The sequence below is a fragment of the Vespa velutina genome, chromosome 6 (genome assembly GCF_912470025.1).
Source record: "Vespa velutina chromosome 6, iVesVel2.1, whole genome shotgun sequence".
Lineage (NCBI taxonomy): Eukaryota > Metazoa > Arthropoda > Insecta > Hymenoptera > Vespidae > Vespa > Vespa velutina.
In genome coordinates, this window is record NC_062193.1 from 3,933,814 (window position 1) to 3,949,021 (window position 15,208).

Below are 15,208 nucleotides of genomic sequence, written 5' to 3' on the forward strand. Positions count from 1 at the left end.
ACACACATACACACACACACATATATATATATATATATATATATATATATATATTAAATCTACATCTACGCTCTGCATTAATTAACAAACTATTAATATTTCGTATTATTAAAATTTCGTAATTTTTATTTGAACATGTCTAAAGATAGAAAATACAATAAGATCTGACTCGTATAAATTCGTTTCTTGAATTCAAAAAGAAGATGTTGGTTGAGATAGCGATATAATGCATTATTTTGCGAACTTACAATAAAAATTTGGCACGAATATTACACTCGAAGCATTGTAATGCCAAACGAATATATCACGAGAATCGCATTGAGTATAAACTAGTTGCTACTGGTACCTGTTGCACTATAGAAACTCCTATTCGCTAATGTAGCAAATATATACGTATATGTGTGAGTTATGTCATACGTTTTCTTAGCATTTATTAATGATATGTGAAAGCAAATTTAAATTGTGGTAACTTTATCATCGACATGGTTGGCAATTAATAATTAATTGTCACATGTTGGAGATAAATCAACGATTTGTTTTTTTTTTTTTTTTTCTTTTAAATACGGAAAAGAAAAGAGGAAGAAAGAGAGAAAGAGAGAAAGAGAGAGAGAGAGAGAGAGAGAGAGAGAGAGAGAGAGAGAAAGAGAGATCTTTCATTCATGATAATTACATGCGAATGAATTAAATATTTTGCGATAATTATATTTTCAATGACTTCATCGTCTCTTCCGCCATCTTTAAAAATATATTTACGATGACGCAAATCAATGTCTTTTACATTTGAAATTTATTGGGACAAAAGTGATAAATTGACCGTTATAAAGACAAAATTTTTTTCACAAATGAAGAAAGAGATAAATTAGGTAACAATGATCCTTGGGTACGATACTGTCGAGGATGGCCTCCAGAAGACAAGACCTTGATAGTGCCCCCTCAAGCACGTGTAATTACGTAACCCTATCTCGACGATTGAGTCCGTTGAGACGAACGTACTAATGATAGGCGTAAATGACATTGGCAAATTCACAAATCGCCCTTCCCAACTGAAAGATCGCACCTGGGACAAGTACCAGAATGCAATGAGACACGAAGCATGCGTGCATGCCTTTTAAGAATCCCCACTCGAAGTACTCTAGCCACCACCTCAACCCCGAGCTCTCTCACCTTACCCCTTTGTGAAAATGAGGACTTGCGCGGACAATACACTCCAAAAATTTACAATATATATTATAAATACACATATATACATATTATGTATATATATATATATATATATATATGTATATATATATACACACTCTTAAAGTCCATTCGAGAGAAGAGAGGGCCGATGTTGCAAGCACGTATTCGAAATAGCTATCGTTTTCGTGCCAAATGCCTTCGAATGTCAGGACAGGCCGTACAAGTATTAGGTATGACCCTACATTGAACCCATTTGCGAAATGCAATTCAGAGGTCAAGTCACGTGCAGCTAATCAAGGGTAAGAGAGTAAACAAGACAAAAAAGTTTGAACAATCCAAAAAGGGTACGGTCTTCAGGAAAATATTTTTTCTTTGAAGAGGTTAAGCCGGGTTGGAGCGCGCATTGATTCGAACATGGAACGGAGAAGGCGCGCCACGAGAAAACTCCTATCTTTCTCACACAACCTCCCACGCTATATCTATTTCTCTATCATTCTCTATCTCTCTCTTTCTCTCTTACAAATAGACACTAAAATCTCTGCCTCTCTCTCTCTCTCTCTCTATCTTTCTTCTTTACTCGTATAAAGAATATTTCCATACGATAATTCGCAAGTTTCCTTAGAATGGCATTTACTCACTGCGAGATATATCGTCTTAACGTTTCGTTCACAACTGTCGAATTAAATTAATAAAATCGTTACGATTTAACGAAGGACATATTCACTGACGAAAGTCGCGACGGTCCACATCGTCCAGCGAACTGTACGTACTGTTTCGCGACGGCTACGGAAAACGGATAAACGAACCGGCCCGGGAGTCAAGTGAGGACTCAAACTATCATGACTATAGCGATATCTGTCGGATATTTCAAAAATGAAATACTCGCCCTTCATATAACCTATCAATGTGACGACTCATAGTATTATAAAAAATAATTATAAAATAAATCGACGAATCATAAATCTCTTATAGATTAAAGTTTATTTGAATTTTATGATGACTATATATGGTATAAAGATATTTAAAAAATATTCCTTTTTCTTTATTTTCTATTATTTACGATTATTCGCGTATATATTGGGTTGGCAACTAAGTGATTGCCGGATTTTAAATAAGGAAGCGACAAAATCCGCATTCATTTAGTTGCCAACCCAATATTGTCTCTTTTTGAATTTCTTCAACTCAAATAAATTTTATCTTTAATAAGGTACAGGAACGGGGTAGCACTTACTTAAATAGAATATTTTTACTTTTGTTATTTTACAGCAAAATATCTGTACAAATTAGGCACTCTTTTCTTTTCAACAATGACTGTTATAAAGTTTCATATACATAGTGAAATACTATAGTATATATAAAATCATGGGATGTCTTAATACTAACAGTAGCTAACACCATATTAGTTAACTTTTAACACAATAAAGAGATGTAAAGATAGTACAAATGTAGATGTATGATGAATGATGTACAATAAATAGCAAAGAAATCATTGCAAGAATCAAAACATGCCTCACATCGCTGAAACCTACTATTTACACAAATTGTTATATCAAAATATATAATTACTTTGTTACACGATTAATTATTTTATTTTTGTCAGCTAAAAATATGACTCAGAAATTACACTTCGTCAGAAGCTAGCAACTCTCTGTCAGCAGGAGAAGATGTCTTTTCATTTCTCTCTTCTTCCTTCATTTGAAGAGCCACAGCCGATTCCAATACTCGTATCCTTCCTTCATGTTTTACAATCACAGCTTTTAACTTTCTTATCTCTTCTGTGAATTCTTTTAACATTTCTTCCTATAAAAAGAAAAATACTATTTATTAGAATATAATGAACACATGTATGTTTTTGAAATAGAGAAATATCATTTACAGATTAAAAAAAAAAAAAAAAAAAAAAAAAAAAAAAAAAAAATTCTGAAGACTTACAAAAATGCCAGGCGATACTTGTGCAGTATTTTGTGCAGGATTGGATGCAACTTTTGCCCCTTTATCTAGTATATTCGTTTTCTTATGTACTTTAAGTTCATTTTTAGACGAAGATGGTTGATAGCCATCTCTAAGAGATATCAGTATGGGATCAGCATCAACGCCGCTTTCCCATTCTTCTGCAGTTATTGCAGCTGTATCTCCAGGAGTATCAGGATACAAATCTTCTTGAAAAAGCTCAGACTACAAGATATTATAATATAAAAAAGAAACAATGACAACAAAAATGCAACATTACTATCTATAACAACATAGTGTTTACCTTTCTAGGAACAGTCATTGAAATGACTTGACAAAAACCCGAATTATTTAGTCGATAAAATCTACTGATTTCACAGCTATTAACATCACAACCTCGTTTTGGCATCATTCCTATCCCTCGTTGAGGGTCAGGAGTTTGAAAAGTATTGATATAATGAACAAACGGAGGTTCGGGTGTAATTTCAAAGTATCGAATAACAGAATCACCCTTGCCACATAGATATACCAAATTTGTATCAGGATCATACAAAGGAAACATAACTCCATTGCTGGTATCTAATTCTACCATAACTATAGGTTCACCTAACATGTCTGGGGCTCGTAATGAATATTGCCTTTCAGACATTTTACTGAACCCAGTTGTGAAGACCAAACCTCCCCTGAAACAGAATAAACATTATTAAATATTGATAGAAAATGTTAACTTGTCCAATTATAGGCACTGGATTAGTAATGTTACAAGCACTATTAGATAATTAAATTTATATGCCATTAATATATTATTAGATAATTACTACTCCAATTTTTGTTTAATTTGGTAGGTTTGAGTGGTGAACTTAGCATTTTCTCTCACTCCTTTATACAATATGTGTAAATATAAGTCACACGATTATTGAAGATAATTAACATATCTTCTTTGATAATAACATGGTTTGGTGCAATTCCATTAAAACGTGTGTACATATTTATATATGTATATATATACACAGAGGTATGATTTCATGAGAAAAGGTAAATCAATTTTCCTTTGTTTTTGAAAGCCATATATATTTTAAACTAAAACAATACAAAATTAAATCAATTGGTAGAAAATATTGCAATAAAGATATTTATCTTCATTAAGATATTTTAGCAAAGGAAAATTAATCTATGCCTTTTTTATAGAAATCTTCCTCAGTAGATATGTAAAATATGGGATATCATACATAAAACCGATATCCCTACTGTAAAAGATGTGATATAAAGGGTAATCCATGTTTTATTTGTGTATAATGTGTAATGTACATGGAAGATAGATAATCAAGTTGGCCGCGTGCCTGATTAAGGTACATACTGTATATTTGTTTTAGTTTTATTTTATTGTATTATCAGAGGCAATACATTATATCTTCTGTACCTATATTAATCATCAATACTTATTAACATCCACCTTGTTACAACATAAACAGAGACTTTGCAACTGTTCATAAGTGCTTTCATCGGAGGAATTATTGCTTTACTAGTCTGTACCCATGTACAAACTTAACTTGTTAAAAATGTGATTATATTGCTTCCATAGGTTTGAATAATGAAGATATACTAAAACTTCAACAGTACATGTATTAATTGAATATTTCAGTAGCCAGCATTAGTAGTCTTCACAAAGTGTATCATGTTGCTATAGTATTAGATGAAATTTGACATTTTATTTTAGTGAAATGAAAATGAAAAATTATTCTTGACACATTTTTGACATTTACTGTAAATTAATTTGGTCAATCATCTATCTTCTAAAAATGCAAAATGTTTCTGTGATATGTATACAATATAGATCTAACATACTTCCCTTTCTAATTTGTGAGCAGCAAATGATTCTTCTTATTTCCAAAAATATAAATAAAATATAATAGTTAAATATATAAATATAGAGAATCATATTCTATACTGAGACAATGATACTTTACATTTTCAGCATGATACTTCAGATGAATAAGTTAATGTACAATACTTACTGTAATTTTTAACTGGACACTATAGAGCAGACGTCTTGATATTTGCATTTACTAAGGTGGTGTCCTCCTCATGATGAAATTTCAACCTTGAAGTTTTCCATTAAAATTATGTGAATCTTGCACTACACAAATTGGAAAGACCAAGTGATAAAAAGCAATGGAAATAATTCTATTGTGCAGACAAATGCCTCATTTAGAAAGCTGTTGCAGATTTTTCTCATAACCAAAGAATAATCCAGAAATACATAAAAAGGATCACAATAAACCAATGTAGCAAGCAATTTGACTAAATTAGGCTGATTGTTTGAAGCAATTAAAATATATCCCTTTTTACTAATAAAAGAAAGAAAAGTATTCAGTTTAGAATTTAATATTTTGTTTTTTTCTTCAATCAATTTTGTTAAAATATTTAAGTCCTAAATAAAAGAGCAATTAACATGATATAATTATAATGTAAAAAGGCGGATGTATATAGTTCGATGATCGATAAAAAAAATTTACTTGGCTATATGTTAAAAAGGCTGTAGTATGTAGTACCCTACGTAAACCATTAATTTATATGCATAAAATAATGCTCATAGTAATACATATGAACTATCCTATCATTCACAAATATATGTTGCTATTGCATATAATATTTTTTACATATTCATTGAAGCAATATTTTAATGACATTTTAATAAAAGTTGGTAAGTTCATATTTACAATTGATATAAAGAAAATACTTATATATATATATATATATATATATATATATATATATATATATATATATAATGTTAAATTCACTTGCTCATTAACACTGTCTTATTTTACTAAATCTAAAAAAATAAGTAATTCTATGTAAATAAATTCCAAAGAATTAAAGATACTGTGCATGTCTATTCTATGCGTGAAGAACATTCACTGAAATAAATATTTTATAATATATTATTTAATATATTTAATATTTTATTATAGTGTTCCCATAAATATAAAAATGTTCACCACTCTGTGTGCATTTGTGCACCATCACCTTGTATGCAAATTTTTATGTACAATCTGCACCAATGTTGTGATTAAATAATAGATATTTGCAAAGCATGTAGTGTATTATTGTTACATAGGCGCGTTTAAGACTAACTACTGTCATTCTTGTAATATAGAAAGCATCTTACAGGCACATAGAGTTCTTCATTTGTAGACACATTGAAGCATTATAATGCTGTATTATGACAATTAAAGGCAGCTATATTTTATACTTTTTAATGCTTGTAAAGTACCAGATATTAAAGACATGCCTTTATATATGAAGTACGGTTCTAATTACTATAGTTATGCATGCTTGAATTTTAACTATAGTTAATGTATACATTTATTATCTATTTTAATATGATATCTTAAAGCAAATAAACTTTATATAGAATAAAATCATATATATCAAATATTATAAATCTGCCTTTTTTCTTTTTAATATTACAAAAATATCTTGTAAGATTCTTATTTATTCATTAAAATTTTTATTTTTTATTTCAATGTTATTGAATATAAAAGAAAACCTAATAATGAGAAAAAGCTAGTCATAAGAATACATTTATGAAATTCATATTGCTGTGATTGTAACTATATTAAATTAAAAACTTTTCAAACAAGATAAAAAAAAATAATGTTACTCACAAATAGATCATTTTTAATAATTAAAATAAATAGTAAGAAGAAAAGTACAATGTATTTGCATACCTTAGAAATATTGCACGTGTTGCCTTGCTTCCTTCATGGGCAATAGCATCCTCTAAAACTTTCCCTGTTCTTGGATCTAAGATACGAATCCTTTTGTCCTTACATGTAGTTACCAATCTGGATCCATCCCAATTCCAACAGGCAGAATAAATAACATCAGGATGAGAGTCTATTCTTACTAAACATTCGCCGGTTCCAACATTCCAAATTAAAACAAGATTGTCTGATCCAGCAGTGAGTAATACGTTTAATGCTGTTGGATGCCATAGCACAAGTCCGACCCTTCGTTGATGCAATTGTAGGTCTACCACAGATTCAGTCAATGTCCTGGAAATACCACCATCTGGTATTTGCCATATTTTAACAACGCAATCTTCAGATCCAGAAGCTATGACATTATCATTATGAGGGCACCATGCGATATCTAATACAGGACCCTTGTGTCCACCCACTAAAGGATAGTCTGCTGATATTCTTCCTACCTATGACAGTTATTCAATGATCTATAGAACTAGTAGAGACTACCAGAACTACGGTTATCATAATCATGCATGTAAGTTTAAAAAAGAATTCTATAAAATATTCTATATAGGATCTTCATAAAAAAAATCACTATAATATACTCATAAAAGATATTTATAAATAAGAAATGAAGAACTTTTGATAATTACCTTGTTATGGGGTAAAACTATGAAAGCACCACCGCCTGCGGATTCAACGATGATGGCCAAAAATTTAGGATTCACGGCGCAGAATGTAGAATCCCATGAGGATTTTGAAACTCTAATATTGTCATAGCATTGTTCCCGTTTTAAAGACGTTCCGTACACGTGGCGGAACTTGCTGCTGCGTACAACACGAAAAGACATATCTGCACCTACTTTCAACGCAAACAAAAATGAAACCAACAAAGATTAACCTAGAAGGAAACACCAATATCTTGATACACCGGTTATTATGATTATTTTAATAAATTATTGTTACGTGGGCACTGCGGGCGTGGGCGACGCATGGAACATCCCCCAATTTATAAATAGATTCCCCACCCTTAATGTCGAAACGAGCGCGACTGAAATAAGAATATTTCCAAACCGTGATTTTGTGTCCCGGTCTCTCTACGAGTTAATATGTGCAAATGAAGTGTATGCCAGTGTTGCCAATTATTACAAATATAAGAGGAAATTTCTGTCTCTCTTTCTCCCTCTCTCTGTCTTTGTCTCTCTATCTCTCTCTTTCTCTCTCTCTTTCTCTCTCTTTTTCTGCATTGAGAGCTTGATGCATCAGAAAATAGATTTCATTCTAACCGAAATTGGCGACTACAGAAATAAACTCTCTCCGTTGCTTTTATAAGATCATGATTCATAATAAGAAACGGTACAGTCACGTATGTTAATGTTACAACGAAATATTATAGTTAAATCAATAAAAAATTAATATCAGATCCTATCGTGTTTGTAGATCTAATGAGATCAGAGTAAAATAATAAGGTATATCTAAGTAACTTATAATATTTAAATAACGCGAACTATTCCTTTTTCCATAAAATAGATATCTATTCATGATGTATAAATGTATGCATGCGCGTGTATACATACACAAAACTGCGATTCTGCTTCACTTCAATGAATACTAAAGATTTCATATATACGTACTACTATTTTATTTCTCTCAAGTATTACTTTAATCTTAATGATATTACTGTAACTTCATGATAAAAACAGTTACTTGATACGGTAACAGTCATACGAGTATGGCAGGTGATGCGTCACCGGTATGATTCATTGGATAATATACTGAATAATATAGTTTTCATGTCAGAATCCAAGTAAATAGTATAAAACTGTGCAATTTACGCGTCCATCTTTTCTTTTTCTTTCTTCTTCTTTTGTATACTATACATAAATAAACAATGTAAACTATATCTATGTTAAAAAGTTGAACTTTTGAATACTCCCGCCATTATTCTAGTTCACCACATTGTAATTCATTAGGCGTCCACGTCGTAGTAGCGCCATTTAACACGAACGAATCGGTCGTTTCAGAACACCTTATTTGGAAATGCGCACCCTACTCAAGTGAAAAGCCACCCCCGGTAATATTATTTTCTTTTAAACTTTTTAATTCGTATATTTAAGTAAATATGTATAATGCTTTAAATTATATTCTCTAATTGTTTTCACATATAATAATTGAATAATATGTTGCTAAACGTATCACTCATTAAAATTGTCTTATTGTCATTTCAAAAGAAAAAAAAATTAATTGAAGTAATCAATAATATAAATTAGTTAATACAAATCGTACTTTACCAACGAATTATAATCCGGATGACAAGCAATGCACGCTTTTGGGAAAGAATTCTCCCCACCCCCCAAATTTCACGCGCTGACGAAGACGATGGATGCGCACGCTTTTCGATTCAATATGGCCGTTTCAACCGCGAATAATCGAAAGTAAGTTTCAAACAATTAGTAAATTAATGAATATAGAGATATACTGATGTTATTTAAAACGTGATCTTCATAAACCATTATTTCATTCATCGTATTATTTGCTGTTTAATTGATTACTAACTAATTACAAAGTTAACAGATAACACATTTAACAGTTTGTTCATTTAACGTTTATCGTTATATTTACAACAATAACAAAATATTCAATTTCGAATCATATCTAAAAAAAATATGATTTGTATGTATATATATATATATATAAACATATTTATAAGAATTATTTCATTATTTTATTTTAAAATTGATTGGATAATTAAAGCAGATTTTTCATTGGTTGTATATACTTAAGCTGCTAACGCCACTTCCACACATAATGTAAGATTTGTGACGCTGCCTAACTTCGCAGTAAATACGTACAATTTATTGTAAGAGTTGATAAACTAGTTACATAGAATTACGCGGGAAATAATAAGAAGCTAAAACAAATATATTAATTTTTAAACGCTTCTCTAAACATATAACAGTTTCTATTTAGTGCATCGAATGTAAAGTGAATATTATTAAAATTATAATGGAGGTGAGTTTCAAATTTTAACGGTTTAATTGCTTAAGTTTATTTCCACATATATTTACGTCATATTATACTTATAGTGTTATATTTGATAAGAAATGTATGTTTTTATCTACTTAGATGAAGTTTGCAAAATTTAAAAAAGATGAACGTTGTAAAAGATTAGAGCGTTCTTTGAAACTTTCTTTACTGAGAAAAAATGGAAAATTGACAAATGATGACCCAATCTGGAATGACACGGATGCACAGAATTGGAGTTTTACTGCTTTGTCTCCGCAACTTTCACAGACGGAACATGAAATTGTGCCTTCTAACAAAAATTTATCAAAAATAAAAGCAATGAAAAAGAACAATTATACTACATATGAACCAGTAATTGCATCTTCAAATGTTCAACAATCTCCAAGTCAAAATAACTCCTTTAACAATAATGTCGCCTCTTCATTGACTGTTAAGGAATTTCTTCATCAAATTAAGGAAAATTCAAAAATCATCCAAAGAGATTCATTATTGACTAATGAAAACTCGCCTCATGTAGTTGAAAAGGGCTTATATGTACAACCAAAAAATATCAAACATGAAAAAAATCTTTCTAAGTTGCAAAAACAAAATTCAATGAGTAATAATGATAATAACTATAATCCTTGCAAAACAGTTAGTCCTAAAGAAAAATCGGGTAGAACCTTTTTTAATTGGAAAGTTATGCTAAACAAAGATGGTCATTTGATTATCAAGGGAACATTAGAAAGGTAAATTTATAAGACTAAATTCATTATAACATTTATTACTTTATTTGTTCATATTTATTTTTTATAGCGGACAAACTGCACGCAGTAAACCTATACTTAGGAGATTGACAGCTACAAGTGTACAATCTACTTTCTTACATATATATTATCTTGAAGGAAATATTGTGGATAATGAAAATGGTAAGAACTTAAATTTCTGTATAAGTCTTTACTTATACACTTTTTAATATCATTACAAAATATTAATTTTCTCTGTTTTTTTTTTTAGAATTACCAGAATATGTGAGAGGCAAGTTTTATAATGGTTTTCCAGATGACTGGGAAAATATATATTTATTATGGAAAGTATTTATATCTGAAGGCAGTAAATTGAGTTTTCATTGGCCAACAAAGATTACAGATAGCGATGATGACTTGAATAGCGAAGTAACAAATTTAACATTACAATTTACAAAGGAAGACAAAAACAAATACCAAAAATCTTCCAGTAATATATGTAATAATAATTCAGATAATACATCAAGAACCAAAACTGATAATAATATACCTAATCATGTACCTAGTATAAAAAATGAACAGATTCCTAATACAACAAGGATAATTCACAATAATAAAATTTTAAATAAGGAAAATCAAGAGCAGCATAAAAATGTTAACCAGTCTCAATGTATTCAGAAAAAGCATACATTAAAAGATATTATACAAGAAGATAAAATCAATATCATTATTAATAATTTGTTACATAAAGATTGTCCTAAGGAATACATTGTAAAAATTGTACAAATGTTTAATTGTCTTGAAGATGTTCTTTCTTATAGAGTGGCAACAAATGACGCAAACAAACTAAAATGCGATGATAATGATTCTGGATTGTATAGCAGTCAATTACAAGGTACTGACACAGTAATTCGCTCAAAGAGATCTTGTATGCCAGAATATCACAATATATCACCAATTACAAAAAGAATCGATCAGAATAACTGCAGCATAGAAAATGTGCATGAGATCTCGAATATGATTCTACAAGAACAGTCGCAGAATGATATACAAGAATCGAATAAGAGAGACTCTGAAGAATTTGAAAGTGAAATTTATGCGGGTATGCCTAAGATCATATTTCAGAAAGTATTGGAAAATAAAAGAGCATCATTAAAACAGGATAAACAGAAACAAAGAAAAGGAATAATAGATTCTGTCTCTATGACTAAGAGTCATATCAAATCACAAAAAAGAGTTAAGAAAAAACACAGAACAATACATTATTCTAGTTCTAGCGATAGTGATATTGAAAATGATATAAAAAATTCTGTGTCTGATGAGAGAAAGAAAAAAAATGATAAAGCAATTAGACATAATGCGTTGGAGCAACAGAAAAATATTAAAAAATCAGAAACAATATCTTTTACTCAGGGATCTGTATCGTACAAAGAAAATCTTTATAATGTTTATCATGATTGCAGCGTTAGCATTATTGAAGATGAAGAACCGAGTAGACGATACGAATCGATGATTCGAGTAAACGATATGAATCGTATAGAAACACCCAATAGAGGAAAAAAGAACAGTTTTAAATATAATTGCAATCGCGATATTTCCACTACAGATGACGAAGTAGAATTACCAGGGACCAACTACAAGAAGCATTTGAATACAATAGAGGTCATAAAACACAGTGCCAAAAAGCCAAAAATAATAAACCGCCATTAATGGTACGGATCATTGCTGATGTATTTAATAGAATTAAGAAAGCAATTAAAAGTATTTTTTCTTTTTTATTATTTTAGAAATATTAAAAAATAAAAAATAAAAATATATTTTTTTTTCATAAGTTGTAATATAAAGATTAAGGACTAATTTCATAAGATTCCTGTGACTTGTATACATAATTTTACGTTACATTAAAATTACTATTTTATTATGAATATAATAAATATTTTTTATATTCGTGTTTTTCAAATTTAACTCCAGAAAGCTACTAGTATGGAACGCAATTAGTTCTACTTTCCGACACGGTTAACCATGTCGCCACATTCATTACTATATATCCAATTAGTATGTACCAATTGCGAATTATGATATTTCATTCTGCTTTGACATTAATACATGTTCAATAATATATATATATGTATATATACATATCTGTACATTGAATGTATATACATATATAAGTACATGACATAAATTAATGCTTGATTCACAATCAACGAAAGTGTATGTGATTTTGCGTATAAGCGGTGAAAGCAAAGTCGATTGTGTGATGTTGAATGTAGACATATGTGAAAATCGTGCAATACCGGACAAGATTGATATAGATCTAAGTTTTGTTAATGTTGGAATGATATGTATTAAAGATAAAGAATAACGAAAAAAAAAAAAAATTAAAAACTTCGATAAAAATGGGTAATCACGTGGCACGTAATATAAGCAATTCTACTAAAAAGACTGATGCAGTTACAAATAATAGCAATGCGCTAACTACAAACACGGTTTCACGAAGTTCCTCTGGTAATGACATCGAACATAGTTCTCCTACACAATTTTTCCCAATTGATAACCTAGCCAAGGTAATTATTCGGTTGATTTAAAAATTTTTGTTTTGTCTGTATTGTAAAAGATTTTTATTTTATGTTTTATTATAAACAAAAATTATAGTAACAAAAATCATATCATATATATATGATTGTTTTATATATATATGCATACATATATATACGAATATATATATTTTTTATTTTAATTTTTCAAGACGTTTATTACTAATTTTTGCTTTGATTTAATGATAATAATATATACATTCGTTATATATTTTGTTTCTATTGACCTTGTAAAGTTATTAATTGTTATTTAAAACATAACCTTAAATTTTTTTTCTAGATTTTATCGCATCATACATATGAAGAAAAACATATACATGGAATCACGATGTCTGTGTTTGAAAATTACTTATTTCCTAATTATCCTACATTAGCTGAAAAGTTGTTTACTTATTTGCATCACTCTGCTGGAGCAAGTACATCACATTTGACAGTTTCTGCTTTCAAACAACAATCAGAAAAATTTCTGTCCGTTATGAGCGACCAAACTATATTAGAAAATTATGTAACAATATACTCTAATATAAGAGATGGGGATATATCTCCTGATCTACTAAGGTCTTTATTGATGACTTGTTATCAACTGGCAATGGATAGTACTGGTACTACAACATGTATTTATATACATCGTGTCGTCAACGCTGTTGTCATTTCATGTGTTAGTAAGATGTACCACTTGTTATTTTGATTTATTATCTAAGCTAAGGCATAGATAAATGTCTGGTTATTTCAGTTTCATGGAAAAGATAGTTTGTCTGTGAGTTATGTTAGTAATTGGATGTGGCAGCATTGTTCACGTATTGTACATGGTCTACATTGCTATGTAGTTCATGTATTGACAACAGCTTATAGAAATGGTAAAGCATTGCTATCAAAAGAACAGCCACAACCACATTTAGAAATTCCAACACCTGTATTGGAACATGCTGACAGTTTTGATCAACCTCAGACATTATTGCCTGTGAGCTATGTTTGGTTATTATCAACTACTTTACCACAATGTTATCTTCAGGTAATTTCAATTTGTTTAGATTAAACAATCATGTATATATTTTTATATGTATGCACATGTTAATATATGTATATGTGCACATATATCTACAATAAGAATTGTATAATTTGGAAAAAGACACATGGCATGCATATTTCTAAATTAAGTTTTTTTTTAACAATACATCAAAATTCTATTGGCGTTTCATCATAGCCTTGTTATCTAGGCAAATGATACACCCAAGGATATTACGCACGCCATTATAGCCAGAACTACAGGCAATATATGTCCTAGACACTGGACTTTATTATATAATAGTTCAGAACATGGAACTGGCGCTAATCGCTTTCTTCATCATGTGCTAGGCTACAGAGGTCCAACGTTGTTATTTATAAAAGCTGCTGATCCAGAAAAGGATGGTGAATATCTCATGTACTGCATGTGCTCAGCAGTTGAATGGCGTGAAAGTCATCTTTATTGGGGTGATGAAGATTCAGTGGGAATTCAATTAAGTCCATCCTACAGAGTTATAGAGAAAGGACCTAAAGTATTGTATCTAAATACAGGAATTAGAGGTTATCCTCATGGCTTGCGATTTGGAAGTAATCCACGTTCACCACATATAAGTATTGATGAATCATTCCATTCAGTCAGTATCGCAGGTGCACCATATCCTATTGCTACTCTAGAAGTTTGGGGATGTGGAGATGTAAAGTTAAGGTAATATTAACTTATTTTATAAAGTAGAAATTTAATGTACTAAAAGTAATTCATTTTTCAGAGAACGTCAATTGGATATTAAAAAGTGGCAAGTAAAAGAGGCAGAAAGACAAAGAATTGTTAAATTAAGTGCTAGCGATTGGTTGGATCATCCTGACCGTTATCTTCTTGAACTAGCAGGAAGAGCATCTTACAATGAATCTAATAAATAACTGGGATTACATAACTGTATTATGAAACCTACAAATTTATGCAGGATTAGAG

At 30.1% G+C, this 15,208-nt stretch overlaps 3 protein-coding genes across 12 annotated transcripts; 2 read left to right on the plus strand and 1 right to left on the minus strand.

Annotated features, from left to right (window-relative positions):
• Positions 1-1,820: 1,820 nt before the first annotated feature.
• Positions 1,821-9,304, minus strand: LOC124950170 (coronin-1C-A). 9 transcript variants are annotated; one of them, XM_047496526.1, is made up of 6 exons: positions 9,176-9,304; positions 7,538-7,743; positions 6,867-7,348; positions 3,437-3,815; positions 3,115-3,357; positions 1,821-2,982 (listed from the first exon to the last, which is right to left on the minus strand). In XM_047496526.1, the coding sequence occupies exons 2-6, from the start codon at positions 7,733-7,735 to the stop codon at positions 2,803-2,805; spliced, it is 1,482 nt and encodes a 493-aa protein (XP_047352482.1). In that variant the 5' UTR covers positions 7,736-7,743; positions 9,176-9,304; the 3' UTR covers positions 1,821-2,802. The 9 variants fall into 9 exon arrangements, with proteins under 9 accessions (XP_047352482.1, XP_047352483.1, XP_047352488.1 ...); XM_047496527.1 differs by having other exon boundaries at positions 7,538-7,746; positions 9,176-9,259; XM_047496532.1 differs by having other exon boundaries at positions 9,171-9,189.
• Positions 9,003-12,561, plus strand: LOC124950164 (uncharacterized protein MAL13P1.304-like). Of its 2 annotated transcripts, none has more exons than XM_047496508.1 (4): positions 9,003-9,319; positions 10,011-10,639; positions 10,707-10,819; positions 10,908-12,561. In XM_047496508.1, exons 2-4 carry the CDS (start codon positions 10,011-10,013, stop codon positions 12,344-12,346), a joined length of 2,181 nt encoding a protein of 726 aa, XP_047352464.1. In that variant the 5' UTR covers positions 9,003-9,319; the 3' UTR covers positions 12,347-12,561. The 2 variants fall into 2 exon arrangements, with proteins under 2 accessions (XP_047352464.1, XP_047352463.1); XM_047496507.1 differs by lacking the exon at positions 9,003-9,319 and adding an exon at positions 9,669-9,896.
• A 231-nt stretch (positions 12,562-12,792) lies between these two features.
• Positions 12,793-15,170, plus strand: LOC124950171. The gene is made up of 5 exons (XM_047496533.1): positions 12,793-13,203; positions 13,514-13,891; positions 13,967-14,245; positions 14,451-14,944; positions 15,006-15,170. Exons 1-5 carry the CDS (start codon positions 13,036-13,038, stop codon positions 15,154-15,156), a joined length of 1,470 nt encoding a protein of 489 aa, XP_047352489.1. The 5' UTR covers positions 12,793-13,035; the 3' UTR covers positions 15,157-15,170.
• The last annotated feature ends 38 nt before the right edge of the window (positions 15,171-15,208 follow it).

What these genes read in the sequence shown, in the direction of transcription:
- LOC124950164 (XM_047496507.1), top strand. An exon ending in ATCAAGGGAACATTAGAAAG is followed by an intron (nt 10,640 to 10,706) that starts GTAAATTTATAA and finishes TATTTTTTATAG; the next exon opens with CGGACAAACTGCACGCAGTA. An exon ending in TATTGTGGATAATGAAAATG is followed by an intron (nt 10,820 to 10,907) that starts GTAAGAACTTAA and finishes TTTTTTTTTTAG; the next exon opens with AATTACCAGAATATGTGAGA.
- LOC124950170 (XM_047496523.1), bottom strand. Translation starts at nt 7,878, where the DNA reads ATGCGTCGCCCACGCCCGCAGTGCCCAC. An exon ending in CCCACGCCCGCAGTGCCCAC is followed by an intron (nt 7,747 to 7,850) that starts GTAACAATAATT and finishes TTGCGTTGAAAG; the next exon opens with TAGGTGCAGATATGTCTTTT. An exon ending in TAGTTTTACCCCATAACAAG is followed by an intron (nt 7,349 to 7,537) that starts GTAATTATCAAA and finishes TAACTGTCATAG; the next exon opens with GTAGGAAGAATATCAGCAGA.
- LOC124950171 (XM_047496533.1), top strand. Translation starts at nt 13,036, where the DNA reads ATGGGTAATCACGTGGCACGTAATATAAGCAATTCTACTAAAAAGACT. An exon ending in ACGCTGTTGTCATTTCATGT is followed by an intron (nt 13,892 to 13,966) that starts GTTAGTAAGATG and finishes TGGTTATTTCAG; the next exon opens with TTTCATGGAAAAGATAGTTT. An exon ending in TGTGGAGATGTAAAGTTAAG is followed by an intron (nt 14,945 to 15,005) that starts GTAATATTAACT and finishes TTCATTTTTCAG; the next exon opens with AGAACGTCAATTGGATATTA.